Genomic DNA, 16,572 nt, shown 5'->3' with positions numbered 1-16,572 from the left:
CAGAAACTCTGGACAGCTGATTAGAAGTGGGGAATGGTATAGGAGAAGCAAACCTATTCACAGTGGAAATAATTGAGAATGGCAAACTGAGGCAGCCCTGAGGGAGAAGTTATACTTACAGCTAGTCCCCAACAGAGACACATCTCCCCACATTATAAAAGAGCACATTTTGTATATCATATACTATATAGCACCTAGAGCTGTCTGCAGCAGCATAACATCGTATTCCTGTTCAGGTATAGGCAGAAAAAAAAACTTCTCAACATCTCAACGTTACTTAATGACATTAATGAGTCAAGAGACAGCTGAACAATCCATTAGAAGAGTATAGAAGTCTTTGGGAATTCAGGGAAAGGCAAAACTAAGCTTTGCGCACATCAGAAAGTCCCTGAGGACATCACTTTAGTACATCACAGTACAATAACTGATGTTTTTAATGGTGACCTGGAGTCATTAAGTCACTAAAAAGACTAAATTATGTTCAGTTTTCTCTGTTTCCTAAGGCAGAGAAAAGTTTAATACATTTTAGAAAGAATTCTATAAAAAAGTATTAAAATTTGAACATTTCCTCACTTCAAGGGTTCAGCTTCGTTTATCTGGAATAGTCACTAACGCAATACTGATTCATTTCCCATAGCTTCCTGATATGTGACGTGTGACCTCATATGTCTCATTAGTATCAAATTGGCACCATTATCTTTAAGAATTGGAAAAAAGAGAGAGAGCCTACAGTACCTAAAATTAAGGGGCAGTGCAGCTTAGTGGAAAGATTTAGAGTCAGAGGACAGGAGTTCAAATCCCAGCTATGCTGGTGATTAGCTATGTGACCTCACAAGACATTGTCATTTAACTTTTTTGGGTCTCAGTTACTTAATCTAAAAACTAAGGGTAGGTGGACCAGATAATCTCTAAGTCCTATAATAGTTCTTAAGAGAAAGTTGCATTGGTCCAAGATTCTGCCACAACACAAAGTGTTTTATAAATAATTTTCTTTTATAGAAAATCTAAGCAGTCCTTTCTAATAATGCATTATCTTCAAATTATAGGGTCTTTTTAAATGTGACTCTACATTTGTAGGTGCAATGATTAAATTTTTATCCATGCCAAACAATTTATTCTTCTCAGCTTATTTCCCTCTAACGCTATAAGATAAATTGTCAAAATGAAGTATTTTCAGGCATGCTATGCACACATAACTTCTTTTCTATTTCATGTACATGTGTCTAGATAATGATAGAGGTGAAGAACTTTACAAGATCCATTTATTTTGTGTGTGTGTATGAATGAAAAATCAGGGCTAATGATGTAGGAACAGTGTTCTCATTAAAAATGATTTTTTAAAAAAATTTTGTAACCTCTTTCTCTTGTTTGGCTAAGGATCCTCCTCAGTTATAGCTGTGAAAGATACCTCATCTGGATCTTATCTAATTTTTTATAGTGCAACCTTTATTAATAGTCAAGGTGCATATCCATAAAAATGATTCTTTAACAAACAGCAGTAGCTCTGGGCAAATTTTCAGTTATACAAAATCAGATTTTTCTCTGTCAATATCAAAGGATTCTGCACAACATTAATTTTGGCAGCTATTAACATATGTACAGAAGAATTTCTGAAAAGAAATCAGTGTTTTTTTCCCTGTTTTTCAATTTCCTTTCCCTAGACTTACCAAATCTATTCTCAGTTGTATTTTGCAGTAGAAAAATCCAAATTCTCAGAAGAAGAAAAAAAAAAGAATGTAATATGTATTCCTCAGCAACACAGGAGTAAAGAGATTCTTTCAAAGTCAAGCCAAACCCAAGCTTAATTTCAGCCAATGGTGGAGAATTCAGCAGAGTTCAACGTACAACACTGTCATGAGGCGTTATGCTGGATGCACACAGAAGCTGAAGAATGTAGATTGACACAAGGCACCACTCCATTCTCCACTGGACCAAGGGTGAATGAATCTCATAGTTCAGTCATCAACAGTCTTTTCATCATTTTTTCTCTCTCTAGTTCCTGCCGTAGCGTCTCAGCACTATGTAAGAGTGAATGATATAATTGATACCAGGATTAACATAATGCAAGATTATACAGAGATAGCAGCAATTTATACACTTAAGGGCATAGACTTATTTTAAAAAACACTTCTAGGGCGTAAATACTAACAGAATAGCATACAGTATCAGAAGATCTAAAGCAGGAAGGAAACCTGGAGATTATTTTTATCCAACTCCCCTATTTTATGAATGAAGAAACTAAGGAAGGCTGGCCCACAGGGCAAAGTAATTTATATAAGGCTCTTGTAAATGAGAGAGTAAATGACAGAGCTGGTATTGGAACTCAGGATGTCTGAATCCAAATCCAGGTCCGAATCCTACTTGGAAAAACAACTGGCGTTACAAAAGAATTAATCTTTGAAAGTCTCAGAAACATTCATAAGAATTCAAGGCGCGATGGAAAGAGAGTTGAATTTGAAATGAGGACAGAGGGTTCAAATTTCTACTCTTGTACTATGTGAGACCTTGGACAAATCACTTTACATCTTGGGACCTCAGTTTTCTCATCTGTAAGTAGTGGGGGTTGCGCTGGATTACCTCTTAGGTTCCTTCCAACTCTAATTTTAAAATCTTGTGATCTACAAACAAGCAGAGAGCCAATAGATAATGGAGTCAAAACAGTTATGAGAGAGTAACATTCTAAATGGTATTCTACCATCACATTCCTTTCTTTCTTTCTTGTTTTTTCTTATTAAAGGGCTCTCTTTCTTTCCAAACTGAGGTATACCTGAAATATTCTTGCGAGAACTTTAAGAATTCATCATAAAGTGTTTCCCTCCCCAAATCTAGGGGAGAAAAAGCAAATAAATAAGTGTCATCTTCCTTATGCAGATTAAATGCCTGTTCTTCATGTCCTGAGCCCAATAATCACCAAGGTAGATTTATCTTCATCAACGTTCCAGGTCAGAAAGAAAAGGTGGGCAAGGACGGGAAAGAGGAAAGTTTAGAAATATGAGCAATTGTGGATGACTAAGGAACTCACTTTGCAAAGCTCTCACTCACTGCCGACAATTAAAGGATCTTAGAATGCCATCATGGGGAAGGATCTGAGGGATGATCTTGTTCAATTCCTTTATTGTATTTAGAAAGAATTTTGTTGTGCATTTTAAAGAAAAAACTAATTGAGCAGATAGATATGTAAACTTTAACACTAATATTTATATGCCATATACCTATAAAACTTTGGTAGTTCCTCTTTCTATCCTCTTTTCTCTCTTAATTCACTTTTATATTTGTATATATATTTTTCTTTTTATGTAGTTGTGAGGAAATTATTTTCCTAGTTCTGTTTTCTTATCTTTGTATTGCTTCATAGAAATCTTTCCAAATTTCTTTATATTCCTCATATTTATTTTTATGAAATTATAACATTCTATTACATTGATATATCTTAATTCATATATTGATATAAGTTTTCACCTATTGTTAGATTTTTTAATTCTTTGTAATTGTGAATAATAGCTATATTTTAATAGTTTTTTACCCTTTTTGATGACATATTTAGTGAACATTTCCAAGAATGGGATTATTGCATCAAAGAGTATGATTATTTTGGGAACTGTTAATGTCTTGCCAGATCACTTTCCAATTTGGAATTCCACCAACAATGTGAATGTTTCTCCGCCACTCATTAAAATTGAGTTATATTACTTTTAGGTTTTGTGGGGGTTTTTTGGTTGTTTGTTTGTTTGTTCTTTTTTTTTTTTTTTTGTCAATTTGATGACGAGGAAGTAGTACCTCAGAGTATATAGTATATATGGTCATAGATTTAGAGGCAGGAGATACCTTAGAAGTCATTGAATCCAACTCCCTCGTTTTGCAAATGAGGAAGTCCAAAGATATTTAAGGGATTTGCCCAGGGTCAAACATCTCATAAGTGTTTGAGGTTGGACATTTACTAATTTGCATTTTTTTTAAGATTACTCACAAAGTAGAATAGATTAAAAAATTATTTCCATCAATATGTATATTATCCGTTATAAATTGTCTTTTTAGTCCCTTGATGAGTTATTCAATGGGAGTGGGATATTACTTTTGAAAATTTCTTCCTAAACATTTTCATATACTTAATTTCTATTGCTTATATTTGCTGCATTTCCCCCACTGTATTATTTTTTTAATGTTAATTATATTGGTTAGTGTTGTATGTCTTTTTTTAAAAAAAAATTTCATGGAATCAAATTTGTCTACCTTGACCTAACAGTTTATTGACTGCAATATTCCAATGACCCTGTGAGCTCATCAATATAGTTACTCTTCCAGTGATGCAAAGTATACAGCCCGTCCATGCCTGCCTGTCCAGTGCACTTCACCTGTGTTCTCCCATAAATCTATTATATGAGTTTTACTCAGTGAACTGAGGCTTTCCTGGTATCCTCTTGACATTAAATTAATATATAGCTCATGAACTGTCCAGTTGTTTATCCAATTGCCTCTCTTGCTATGTGAATGGTCCATCTTTTTTCTGGTCCTATCTTTCTCAAATGTTATCATTTATACAAGTTCACGTAATTTCAGTGTGTTTCATACTTCTCATGCCCATAATGGACCCCTCCATTGCCCTTTGGGTGACTCTCATTTTCAACTCTTTGGTGACTATAACAGTTACCAAATAGTGAGTATAATCCTCAGAGGTGTACATTAAAGGAAGAGAACACACGTTTATTAAGCAACTACTATGAACCAGGCACTGTGCCAAACCTCACAACCGCATCCCTGGAAGATGAGAAAGATGGAACTTTGTTTCAGAAAACCTCTTGGGGGTCCCTGAAGATGGGAAATTTCCCAAAGGTGATCTATCCAGCTCTCTTCTTCCTTTTCATTGTCCATTGGCCATTTCTCTCCAAGGTACATGTCCTCAGAGGGCTCACGTTTAAATGTTTAGAACAGTTCAGACTTTATCCACTTGTTTTCTTCCTCTGTAGACAGTAAGTCAAACTCTTTTGAGTGATTATGAATCTCATGTAGAAGATTCTATTGCTGCTCAGAATAATCTGCTATCCTGTTAAGAAACATTTTATAAATATGTTTACATTCTATACTGGTTTTTCCTCTTGGTAAGGAGATCATGTATACGCTGGCTGAGAGGGTTTCTAGGTTTGTTTGGTTTCCTCTTTATGGCAATTGACATAAGTTATACTTCTTCAGGAAATGGTTATAATTGTTGTTATTGTTCATTCCTTCTACCATTTCCCAGTTTTGGGTATTAATTATTTGTTAACAGGAAAGATTGGGGCTTTTTAATTGTATACTGAATATTTTTATTATTTCCTTTAGTTAGGGTTTAGCTTTGAGTGAATTTGGAAGTGACTCCCACTTCCATAATGAGTTATTTTCAGTCTGGAAGAAGAGAATCAATTTCTTCTGATTTTTTTAATGTTAAGTGATATTTGCCACATCCAACCCTTATTCTTTTCCAGAAGGAAGTGTATATGTGTGACATATACATTTGTGAGAGGTTTCTAGGTAGTCTATAAACCTTTGACTCCTTTCATTTCTAATTCTTGAACCACAGTTTCCAAAATATTGGTTACCATTCTCCAACACACAACCTTTGCATTAAGTATATATTGCAAAGTATATGTTGATTTAATTTGGAAGATTTCATCAATTTCTTCCTACAATTTTTCTACCTCCTCATCTTCTACAAATTATGTTAGCACATGAGCTTCAATTATTTTCAGAGTGGTCCTTTTTTGCAAATACTGAAATAAATATGAGATAAATGAATAGCTTATGATAAGATGGTCCTTGTTGCCATGGGATACACAATAAAACCAAATCCATTAACTCTTTTATGTGCCTCTCTAAGGAGAAACAACGAGCCATCCTTCCATTTAATGTCAGCTTTTTTTTTTTGTTTTCTGATTTCATTAGTAGTGAAAACATCAAGATGGGCATAATTTAATTCATCTATTCTACTATATATTGTAAAACAATATCAAGTTTAACAAACCAATAGCTAAGTTAATGTCTATGAAAACTGATCCTTGGGGTCCTCTGTTCCCTTTTCCAATCACTCTGCAGAAAAAGAAAGGAGAGGGCACTGAGGGCCATTTTGTTTTTGTTTCTTTGTCTCAGGGGTTGCTATGGCTAAAGAATGCATCCCTACGTGGCCCGGCTGCTATGGATGATCCTTTCCTGCACTCAGCTAGGCTGATCCTCAGAAAGCAGACACAGCTGGGACCCTACCCCAAGCCTCTCCAGCAGGTTAAAACCTGTCAGACCTTGCATTCTGCTGACCTAACCTTTGAGAACCCAGCATCCCTTCCATGCCATGAGCAGACATTGATTTATTTAAAACTTGAACATTTTCCTGCCCTCCACAGTTGAGAAAATGATATTACCTTTCTTTATTATAGCTTTATAATACCGGCTTTCTTATTTTTAACTCTTTGGTACACCTGTAATTTAATTTATCATATGGGATGAGAACCTAAATTTATTTGTGTTTCTAACTAGTTAATAATTAAGGAATCCTCTCCCCAGTTGTCTCTGTCTGTTGGTTTATCAAATACTAATTTTTTGTACGCGTTTGCTCTAACTTCGGGGCTTTTATTCCGTTCCACTGGCAGGGTGGTAGGAGGCCAGGGTAGAGTATTAAAGCTGGAATTGAAGCACTTCATGTGTGTTATTTCATTGGATCCTGACAACAACTCTGTGAGGTCGATGTTATTATCATGCCCATTTTAAAGATGAGGAATCTAAAGCCCAGACATGCTAAGTAACTTCTCAGGGTCACTTCACTAGTAGATGCCTGAGGGAGGATTTTAACTCAGATTTTCTTGACTTCAAGTCTATTGCTGTATCAACTCTACCACCTAGCTGCCTACTGGCTATATGACCCAGGGCAAATCACTTAGCCCCTCTGCATTACTCTTTCCTCATCTGAAAAATTACCTCTAAGATCAATTCCAGACCTATGGTCTGTTTGAATGTCTTTGTGTGTGTGTGTGTGTGTGTGTGTGTGTGTGTGTGTGTGTGTGTGTGTGTGTGTGTGTGTGAAGTACCAGATATTTTGGTGACAATTATTACTATAAGATATGTTAAAGTCTGGAAGGGGAAACACACCTGCATTCACTTGTTTCCCCCTCTAATTACCTTTTGATATTCTTGCCTATTTTTCTATACAAACTTCATGAATATTTTGTCTAGTTCTATAAGAAAACCCACTGGCATTTTTATTGGCATTGTATTAAAATAGCCATTTTTATTATATTGATTTGACCCAACAATAAATAGTAAATTTCTCTCCAGTTAAGTCGTTATTTCTTTCAGTGTGATTTTATGTCTAAGTTAATTCCCAAGTGTTTAAAATTGTTGGGTATTTTTTGGATCATTTGTTAGAATGATACAGCAATCCTACTCCAGTGCTCACTGTGATGTGGAGGTGATTCAAAAATCTTAAAGATTATGTCAGTGGAACCAAAGCTCTGGTATGGTCAACCAAGGCCTCTGTTATCTAAGGAACAGGCTAGCTAAGTAAAGAGTGGCTTGTCACCCGCCTGGTGAGGAATTCCAGAGTTACATGAGACTTCGGCAATTTGACAATTGAAAAAACATAAAACAAAACAATTTGGACCTGGGAATTATATTTTTTAATTCTTGTTCCGTTATCTTTTTTTCCTTTTTTAGGGAACCTAGTTTGACTTAGATACCATGGCTTTTAAAACATATACCTGTGTGTATGTTACACACATACACGCACACACAATTTTGTTTTTAAAAAGTCAGATTGGCTGCATTGAGCAATCTCTGGTTTCTCAGCTACAACAGAAGAGAGAGAAAGCTTAACTTTTCTGCTAGCAGTGAATCAAGCTGCATGTACAAACCCTTAAAAATAATCTAATTAGACTTTAGTCATTAAAATTTCAGAAATCTGGTTTTCTTATAATGTACATATCTATCTTGATTAACTCCAGTGCTATCAACGTTTTGCACTATACATAGCCATGCATATCCAGCACTTAGCATGGTCCCTGGTATACAGCAGGTGCTTCATAAATGTTTGTTGATTGATTGAAATACCTGTCTGGCAGAGAAATAGGTTTTCGTGCAAATATCGTTTGCACTGTTGCGACTGTTTCTGTCAAAGGCCTCATGGTGGCTTTTGGAGTCAGTGGGGATGACTGCCCAGCATTACACTGCAATTTGCCTTCTCCAAAGTCTGCCTAAGAATAAAAGAAAAAAGAGGAAATTTATCTTTTGTCTACCATTTTCACCTTGTGAACTTCTCCATAAGAACTTAGAATAACAGATTTTTTGATCATTTGTCTATCAGAAAATTTTGCTTCTATAAACTTGAATCAGATCCTTACATATACTGGAGATGAGAAACTTGGTTGCAAAGATTTTCCCCCAGTTACCTGTTTATCTTTTCCTTTGAACTGGGTTTTGTTTCTATAAAACTGTTTAAATTTTGTAATGATTCAAATCATCTATTTGATCTTCTGTAATCCTCTCCATCCCTTGTTTGGTCATGAACCACTCTCTGACTTCACCTGTCACCTATCTAGCTTTCTAATGTATTTATCTGGCCACAGCCTTTCTCCTGAGATCTAGACCTCCACTCTTAACTGCCCATAGGTGTAACTGTTACCTGGTACTTTTTCCTCATTTACTCCCTCTGTTGGTGGATTAAAGTAGGGTTTCCCATCTCAACACATTAGTCTCCAGCTTTTCACCTCAATCTTCTGGTTGACTCTACTAACAGGTTCAGACTCTTGTTCTCTCTGACCCAAAAAAGTACAAGCAGACTCATAGTTTAAATAGGTCACCTCCTTCCTGAGACTTTCCCTGACACCCCAGCCAGAAGTAATCCTCCCATCTTCTGAACTCCTATGTAATTTCATTTATATGTCTATTAATGCACTTACTGTACCTCTCCCATTCTTCCTTTTATTATCATTACAATTCTTTCTCCTAGTGGATTGTAAATTCTGTGAGAGCAGAGAACATGCTGTACATGTTTCACCTCTGTATCCCCATAATCTCTAGCACAAGACTTTGCACAAGACTTAAATGCATTCTCAACATAGGATGGCCTACATTCTACATTCATGGAGGGAAGTATAAATTGAGGTAGGTGTCATTATTATGTCCATTTTACAGATAAGATACAATATTTAGCAGACTAATTAAGGTATTACCCAGAAACTTCTCGGTAGTCAAGTCCTTGGGCCTTGGCTCTATTTAGAAAGAAGCCTGAGCTTTGGAGCAGAGTACAACAATGATTTCAAGAAGGTTGACTAAGTACTTCCTTCATGAAAACAGGATGAGAAACCCCTGAGATGGTTTGCAGCGAAATCCTACAGACAATGTTATCCTCCATAGTTTGTGGGAATTGAACCTGGAGGGGGTAAGTGGCCACATCAATTCATAATCTAAAGCATAATTATCGGTTGGCAGCAAGGGGGCACAGTGCATGGAGTGCTGGGCCTGGAATCAGGAAAATCTGAGTTCAAAATCAGCCTCAGACACTTAGGAACTGTGTCACCCTGGGCCAGTCACTTAACCCTGTTCGCCTCAGTTTCCTCATCTGTAAAATGAGCTGGAGAAGGAAAAGGCAAACCACTCCAGTATCTTTGCCAAAAAATTTCCAAGTGAGGTCACAAAGAGTCCAGTATTACTGAAATGACCAAATAACAAAGATTTTAGAACCAAAAGAGCCAAGTCAATGGCTAGTTAACTGTTGGGGTGTAAGCTCAGTTCTCACGTGAACGGTTTCGGGGAGGTAAAAATGAGGGCTTCTTGACTGCGAGCTCTCATGAGGCCCCCCAGGGAACAGCTGGGAATTGAGCTGTGAGACTCGAGCTTTCTTGTTTCTCCAACTCTTCTCAGTGGAAACTTGCTGGGGAGAGCATCCCACCCTTGAGATTGGTCCATGGTCTGAGCACACCTGTTGTTAATTAGCTAAGGGGCTGAGAGCATGCACGGTATCCACATGCAAACTATGCGGCTGGGAAAGTTTAAGTGGGGACAGGAAAGCCTAAGGAGGGTCCCTCCTGGGGGTCCCTCCCCTCTTCTGCCCCTGTCCTCTCAGTGTGTGATCCTTGCTCCTTGAGGAGGAGGGGGGTCCTTTCTCCTGGGGAAGAACTCATCCTGCATATGGACATGTAACTAAGATCCTGAATAAAGCCTACCACTTGTTTGACTCTGGAGAGTCTCTTCTCTGGATACGGTTATCCAGCTGGCCACCAAAGACCTGGGAAAGGTAAGATGACTCGGGCAGCCCACGGCAATTAGGCCAGGACAGTTAACAATATGTAGGAGGAAGTCAAAGGAACCATCTGACCCATACTGGATAAATTCAGAGGATCATAGATTTTAAACCTTAGACCTTAGAAATAGAACTCCTTCATTTTACAGAGGAGGAAAGTGAAACCTAGCTTTAAATTATCTAACAGTTAAGTGACTTGCCCAAGTTCATACAGCCCAAGTTCAGACAGGGCTTAGATTTGAAACCAGGTCCTATGATGCTTTTGTGGCTTATTGACTATTGGGGCAAGCAGGGTTAAATGACCAGGGTCACATACCTAGTAAATGTCTGAGGGATTTGAACTCAAGAAGATCCTGACTCCAAGCCCAGCACTCTATCCACTGCCCCATCTAGAAGTAACAATGATGCCTAATGTTCATGTGGTACATTCAGTTTTGCTAAGTGCTTCACATGTGAGCTAATCTGATTGTCACAGGAACTGCTGTGGACAACTATGCTTTAGATTATAAATGGATGTGGCCACTTAAGGTGAACTACTCCCTCTCGATCTAACTCCCACAAATTATGGAGGATAACATGGTCTTGAATGCATGACTTCCCTGCATACCATCTTAAGCATTTCCCATCCTACATTCATGGAGGGAAGTATAAATTGAGATAGGTGTAATTATTATGCCCATTTTACAGATGAGGAAACTGTGATCTCTAGGCAAATAGAGGGTAACCAATTTGCCAGGGTCACATAGCTAGTAAGTATCTGAAGTAGAATTTGAACTCATGTCTTCTTGACTCCCAGACAGTAGGCTAACTCCAGCAACACCTCACTGCATTAGTGCAGCTCACTACACCTGGCAGGCAAATTATGTTTGTTGTGTATGTCATATAGGGAATTTTTGTTCAGCTACAGCAGGCAAGACTCCTTCGACTCCTGAGATGCTCTGGTTCTGTGAAATCACATACTCTAGAGGAATGCTGTTAAAGTGAGAACAGTGGTTTGGCCCAAAGGAATATGATGAGATCAATCAATCATTAACATTTGGTTTTTGCTTGAAGAACTCTAATGAGGAGTAACCCACTACCTCCCAAATTCCATCTTGGCTAGTGTTCAAACTCTCCCTAAATTTGCCTGCTTGCCCTTCTCCCACGAATGCAGGATGGGAAACCCCTGGATCTGAATCCAGGCTATGCTACCTACAATTACCTGGGTGCCCTTGAGCAAGTGAGTTAAGCTCTCTGAATCTCTGTTTCCTCATCTGTAAGATAAGAGGGTTGGTTCAAATGACGCACCCAGGCATTAACTGGTGGAGCCTTAAACTTAAGTGCAAGTTTTCTGACAAGTCAATTGCTCTTTCCACACTTGGCTTGTGTTTTATAGAGACATTTGACATCATTTTCTGATATTCTGTTTTTGGAGTAGAAAGGAAGCATTTTGATTTGGGAATGATGTTTTGAAAACACATTTTCTGTTCCAGTTTCTACTTACAATTAGCTGTGGTGCTGCTGTGAAAGGATCCAAAAATGGGTTCGATGTGTCAGCAGGGAATGTCTTAATCTTTAAAATAAGAGAGAGATGAAGAGAAGGATGTTATTTTCATAGCCCAAAACTAAAGGTGAAATCAAGCATTTCAATCTTTAGTACCACGTTTTAGAATGTAAAACTGAATCAGTTCACGATAGTGGGAAAATATAAAAGTAAAACCACAAAACATAGTTAGATACTCAGAGAACAAAAGTGAAGAGCTAACTAGGTGGCTTCATCCATGCAATTAGACTATTGAGTGATCATGATAACCACACCTTGATTTTATTTGTGCTTACCTGATGGAGAGCTGATGGCCGGCCTCATCACAGAGAATACCCCTCATCAGGGTTTTCTGCATTGTCACAGGGATTACCAAGCATGCTGGGTCCCAGTGGCAAGACAGGGCTCTCTACACAAGAGGGTCACGTTTGTTGTTGAAAAGGCTTACTCAAGAGTTGGGGTAGGTAATGAGGACAAAGCTACTACTTGGATTTTGCTCACTACTGAATGCAGTGAGTTAGTTCAGGGGCCTGGTGGCTCCAGGGACATCCCTGAGGAGGACACTGAAGTTCCCTCTATGCCCTCGAACGCACTTCCTGTAGATAAACTATGGACAATGGAGGTGACCGGGTTGGAGGCAGAATCTGTGTTCAAACTGTGATTGCTTGATATATGCTAATTCACACTCAAGAACTTTAGAGTGGTTATGGTAGCCTTATACCATTCTGAGGGGTGAGTCAGGATTGGGGTAGGCCAGTCCTAAAAATCATGAGATCCCTAAGGGGGGTGGACTATTTCTGGCACTAACCCAGGGATTATAATCTCTTTTGAAAGAGTCCCAAGATAGTCTCGATAGGGGCTCCCTGGTTATCCCCTCCTTCCCAATCCTCTGCACCAAAAAGTTCACCTTCACCTCCCTTTTGTACTTTCCTAGCTAAACTCACATCAATCAGAGCATCCCTGCAACAGACTTGGTGCAGATAGAAGGGGAAGGGCTTCTAAAATTTACTGATGCCAACTTGTGACAAGTGTCTAATGGTCCAACAGGTTTCACTAAGGCCAATATTTCTGTGAAAAACAAGGCATTATTGTGATCCTTCACCCACCATCATACTTTGCTATACCGACAGCATGAGATAAGATAGATTTATATATATATGAAATATAAGGAAGGGCTTATAAAGCAGGGAGGAACATTCTCCTCCACCTGGTGAGAACTTTGTCGGGGAAGGGGTTCTCTCTTGGAAACACACTTAATTATTTCCCTTGATGGTTGATAACTTAAAAAGAAACTGTCCTTACATTTTTGAAGTGAATACAAGCTGTGGTACCTAAGGTATGGTTTATGTTTACAGAACCATGAATATTATGATCCTTCCAGTGGCCACCTGTGCAGGACACTCTCAAGGCTGATGGGCTTCTACACAGCTATACCTACCAGCCTTGTTTTGATTGGAGGGCCCATGCATGCTTCATTTTTCTCTTCTTTCATTTGAATAGAAATTTGAGGATAGCAACGAGAGTGTGCAGGATTTATGGCACTGGAGGACTCTACCTGCTCATAAGGAGAGGAGAGAAGAGGAGGAGGAAGAAATGAGAGGAGAGGAAAGAAGGGGAAAGTGGAAAAGGGAGAGAGGGAAGAAAGAAAGGAAGAAAGGATGGAAGGAAAGAAGGGGAGGAAGGAAGTAAAGCGCAAGAAGCATCCATCAACTTTACACCACTTGTGTGTTGGACACTCTGGGGCTCCCCCCATCCCTCTCCTCTCCCAACGTGTTCCTTGCCCCTCCAATTGACTTCTCGTCCCTCCCTCCCACTTGTTTTTCTCCTTCCTCATTTCTTTTAGTCTCTTCTCCTCTCCAAAACACAATTTCTTCCTCTCTATTAACAAGATAAGATGACAAACCAATGACCCTAGCTCCTTCCCACACCCAAACTTGGATGTATTTTGGAGGTAGGTGTGTGTGCGTGTGTGTGTGTAGGGTTTGTGTTCAAAGAATGTGGCTTGGTTCTGTATTGTCACTTTTGCTTGTTTTCTGCATTTAGGTCTTTTGAATCTCCTTGAAAGAAAAATCTGTGCGTTTGCATTTTTTGTTCTCCATCCAGAAGCTATAATCTGGTGGAGAGAAGGGCCGTCCATGGCTTTTCTGATCCCTATATTTCTTGTCCCAGGGCCCAGGACGGTGCCATGCACATAGGAAAAGCCAAGGAATATTTGATGGGTAGAATGAACAGATAATAAGTGTTCTGATGCTATGACAGTAACTCAAATTCCAATACTACTTTTTGTTTTAAATTTGAGTCACTGATTCTAGAAAAAGTATTCAATTCAATTCAGACATTTAGCAGGCACTGACTATGTGTAAGGCACTGTGTTAAGGATTGGGGGTTACAAAGATAAAAGCCCCCAGGCCCTGCCCTCTGTATACTGTCTACTGGGAGAGGGGTATTTGGGTGGGATATGACACACGTACAGATACATGATATAAAGCAGAATGGAAGAGGGCCAAAGGAGAGGGATAGACAAAGTGCTCCAGAAAATTCGAGGAGGGAGAAAACACCCTCACTGGGGGCAACGAGGGAAGGTTTCATGGAGGAAGTGGTGCCTGAGGTGGGCCTGGAAGAAAGAGGATTCCAGAAGGCAGAGATGAGGCACAAGTGCATTCCAAGCATGGAGAATGGCCTACATGAGAGCAGAGAAGCGGGAGAACAGCTAGCAGCCCCATCTATCTGGAATGCATTGTGTGTGGAAAACAAAACAAACTGTGATTCGAAAGGCAGGTCGGAATCATTGTGTAAGACTTTAAGTGTCTGGCAAGAGAGACTGAATCTTCTCCTGTGAGTAATAGGGAGCCATGCGGTAATGTCGTACTACATGTACTGTGTACTGCAAAGGTCACTTTTGTAGTTAAGGACGTTTCGTTGTATTGGTCTTCTATAGAGAATAAAAAGAGGCCTCCTGTCAGAATTCACATTCATCACTATCCAAAGAAATTTTAAGATATTTTTCTTTTTCCATATAGAACGTTCATTGTTCCTTTAGATCAAGGGTTCTTAACCTATGGTCCACAGACCCCCCAAGGAATCCATGGATAGATTTCAGAGCAGGTGTAAACTTGGATGGGGAAAATATTACATTTTTATTTCAATAGAATTGATTTCCTTTGTAATCTTCTACATATTTTATATATTTAATAAAAACATTATTCTGAGAAGCTTCCCTTGACCAGGCTGCCAAGAGGGTCCATGACACCGACAACACTAAGAACCCCTGCTTTGGATTGTAGGCCCTGGTTTTTCAAAGTTTTATTGCCGTTGTTCAATTGTTTTAGTTGTGTCTGACTCTTCAGGCCCCATTTGGGGTTTTCTAGGCAAAGACTCCAGTGGCCATTTCCTTCTCCAGTTCATTTTCCTGATGAGGAAACTGAGTCAAGCAGGGTTAAGTGACTTGCTCAGGGTCATACAGCTAGGAAGTGTCTGAAACCAGCTCTGAACTCAGGGACATGAGTTCTAATGAAGTAATTTAATTTAATTTTAATGAACTAGTTTTTATGAACTAATTTAATTTAATTCATATTTTTTTTTGTTTTAATTTGGAAACAGATGAATCTCTAACATATGTCTTCGAGTGTGCTGGCTATCTGTTGTTCCATGGTTTTTCCATGTTCTAAGCTGAGTTACTTTGTACAGATACACAATAATGGGACCCTTACCCTGGGCAGCAGAGAGAACCTGAATGAAGATGGAATCTCTCTCAAGGAGGAAAGACAGGAGGTAAGATGGGGTGAAGGAGGGGAGTTTGCATGGTACTATGGTACTACCCCTCCAACCTTTGCTTCCAAAGGGGCCATAGCAGCCTCTTCTGTGATATACCAGGGAGTGCACTAATTCCCCTCTGCCTCAAGGAAAAGGAGACAGTATTAGGACCCTCCAGGTAGCATTCAGGAGAGCCTCACTGAAGAAGAACTTCCTGGGAGGTGGAAAAATATAGTTAGTGGCTGACTCCATGCTGTGGTTTCTCATTTCATTGTTTGGCCTTGGGGGCATATATATAACAAGTTATAAGAACTTACAATATATTTGCTAGTGAGTCCATTAAGATAATGCGATGAGGCCTGATTGCATTCCAGCCAGGAAGAATACCCTTTAGACACATCAGCCAGGCCTGTTTCCAACTGACTCTACCTGACTGTTTGACCAGAAAAACAGCACAACTCATCTTGCCCTCAAAATTTAGCCCTCCTCCTGACTTTGGTATTTCTGTTAATTCCACCATCGCCTACCTCCCAGGTTCAGAATGTCAATGTCTTGTTGGCTTTCTTCTCTCTCTTATTCTCAGTCTGTAAAATCCTGTGGATTCAGTTTTAACAATCTCTCTCACATCCGCTCCCATGGCAAAGCTCTTGGTTCAGGTCCTTGCCTGGCTTATTTTAATAGCCTCTTAACTGGCTTTCCAGCCTTTCATCTCTCTGACCCACTATTCACGTGGCTGCCTCAGTAATTAGATCATGCCAGCTTTCTCACTCAAAAAGCTTTAGTGCTTCCTTATTGCCCAATGAATAAAGTAGAACCAGACTGGGTTTTTTTTTTTTTAAACAATAGCTTATGGTATTGCTTATATCACAAATTGAAATAATTTTCCAGGGTTTCGTTTTCCTAGAATCACAGTATAAGAGGATCTCAGAGTTGGAAAGGACCTCATTGATCCCTACCCAATATCCAGTCCAATCTATCCCCCAAAGAATCCCCACCATAACATACCCAATAGACTAGTTACACAGCATGTTCTGAAAGG

At 39.0% G+C, this 16,572-nt stretch overlaps 1 protein-coding gene across 1 annotated transcript in view; it reads right to left on the bottom strand.

Moving 5' to 3' along the window:
* Positions 1 to 573: 573 nt before the first annotated feature.
* Positions 574 to 16,572, bottom strand: part of LOC140532122 (band 4.1-like protein 4B) — a gene marked incomplete at its 5' end in the record, with an annotated part of 66,250 nt that continues 50,251 nt past the window's right edge. Inside the window, 3 exons of the mRNA XM_072650663.1 lie at positions 574 to 2,018; positions 8,068 to 8,210; positions 11,742 to 11,810. Coding sequence (XP_072506764.1) covers positions 1,949 to 2,018; positions 8,068 to 8,210; positions 11,742 to 11,810 — 282 coding nt within the window. The remainder of the gene's footprint in view (positions 2,019 to 8,067; positions 8,211 to 11,741; positions 11,811 to 16,572) is intronic.

The sequence above is a fragment of the Notamacropus eugenii genome, chromosome 3 (genome assembly GCF_028372415.1).
Source record: "Notamacropus eugenii isolate mMacEug1 chromosome 3, mMacEug1.pri_v2, whole genome shotgun sequence".
NCBI classification, from domain to species: domain Eukaryota; kingdom Metazoa; phylum Chordata; class Mammalia; order Diprotodontia; family Macropodidae; genus Notamacropus; species Notamacropus eugenii.
Note: the sequence above shows the minus strand (reverse complement) of the source record. Positions and strands in the feature narration are given on the sequence as shown.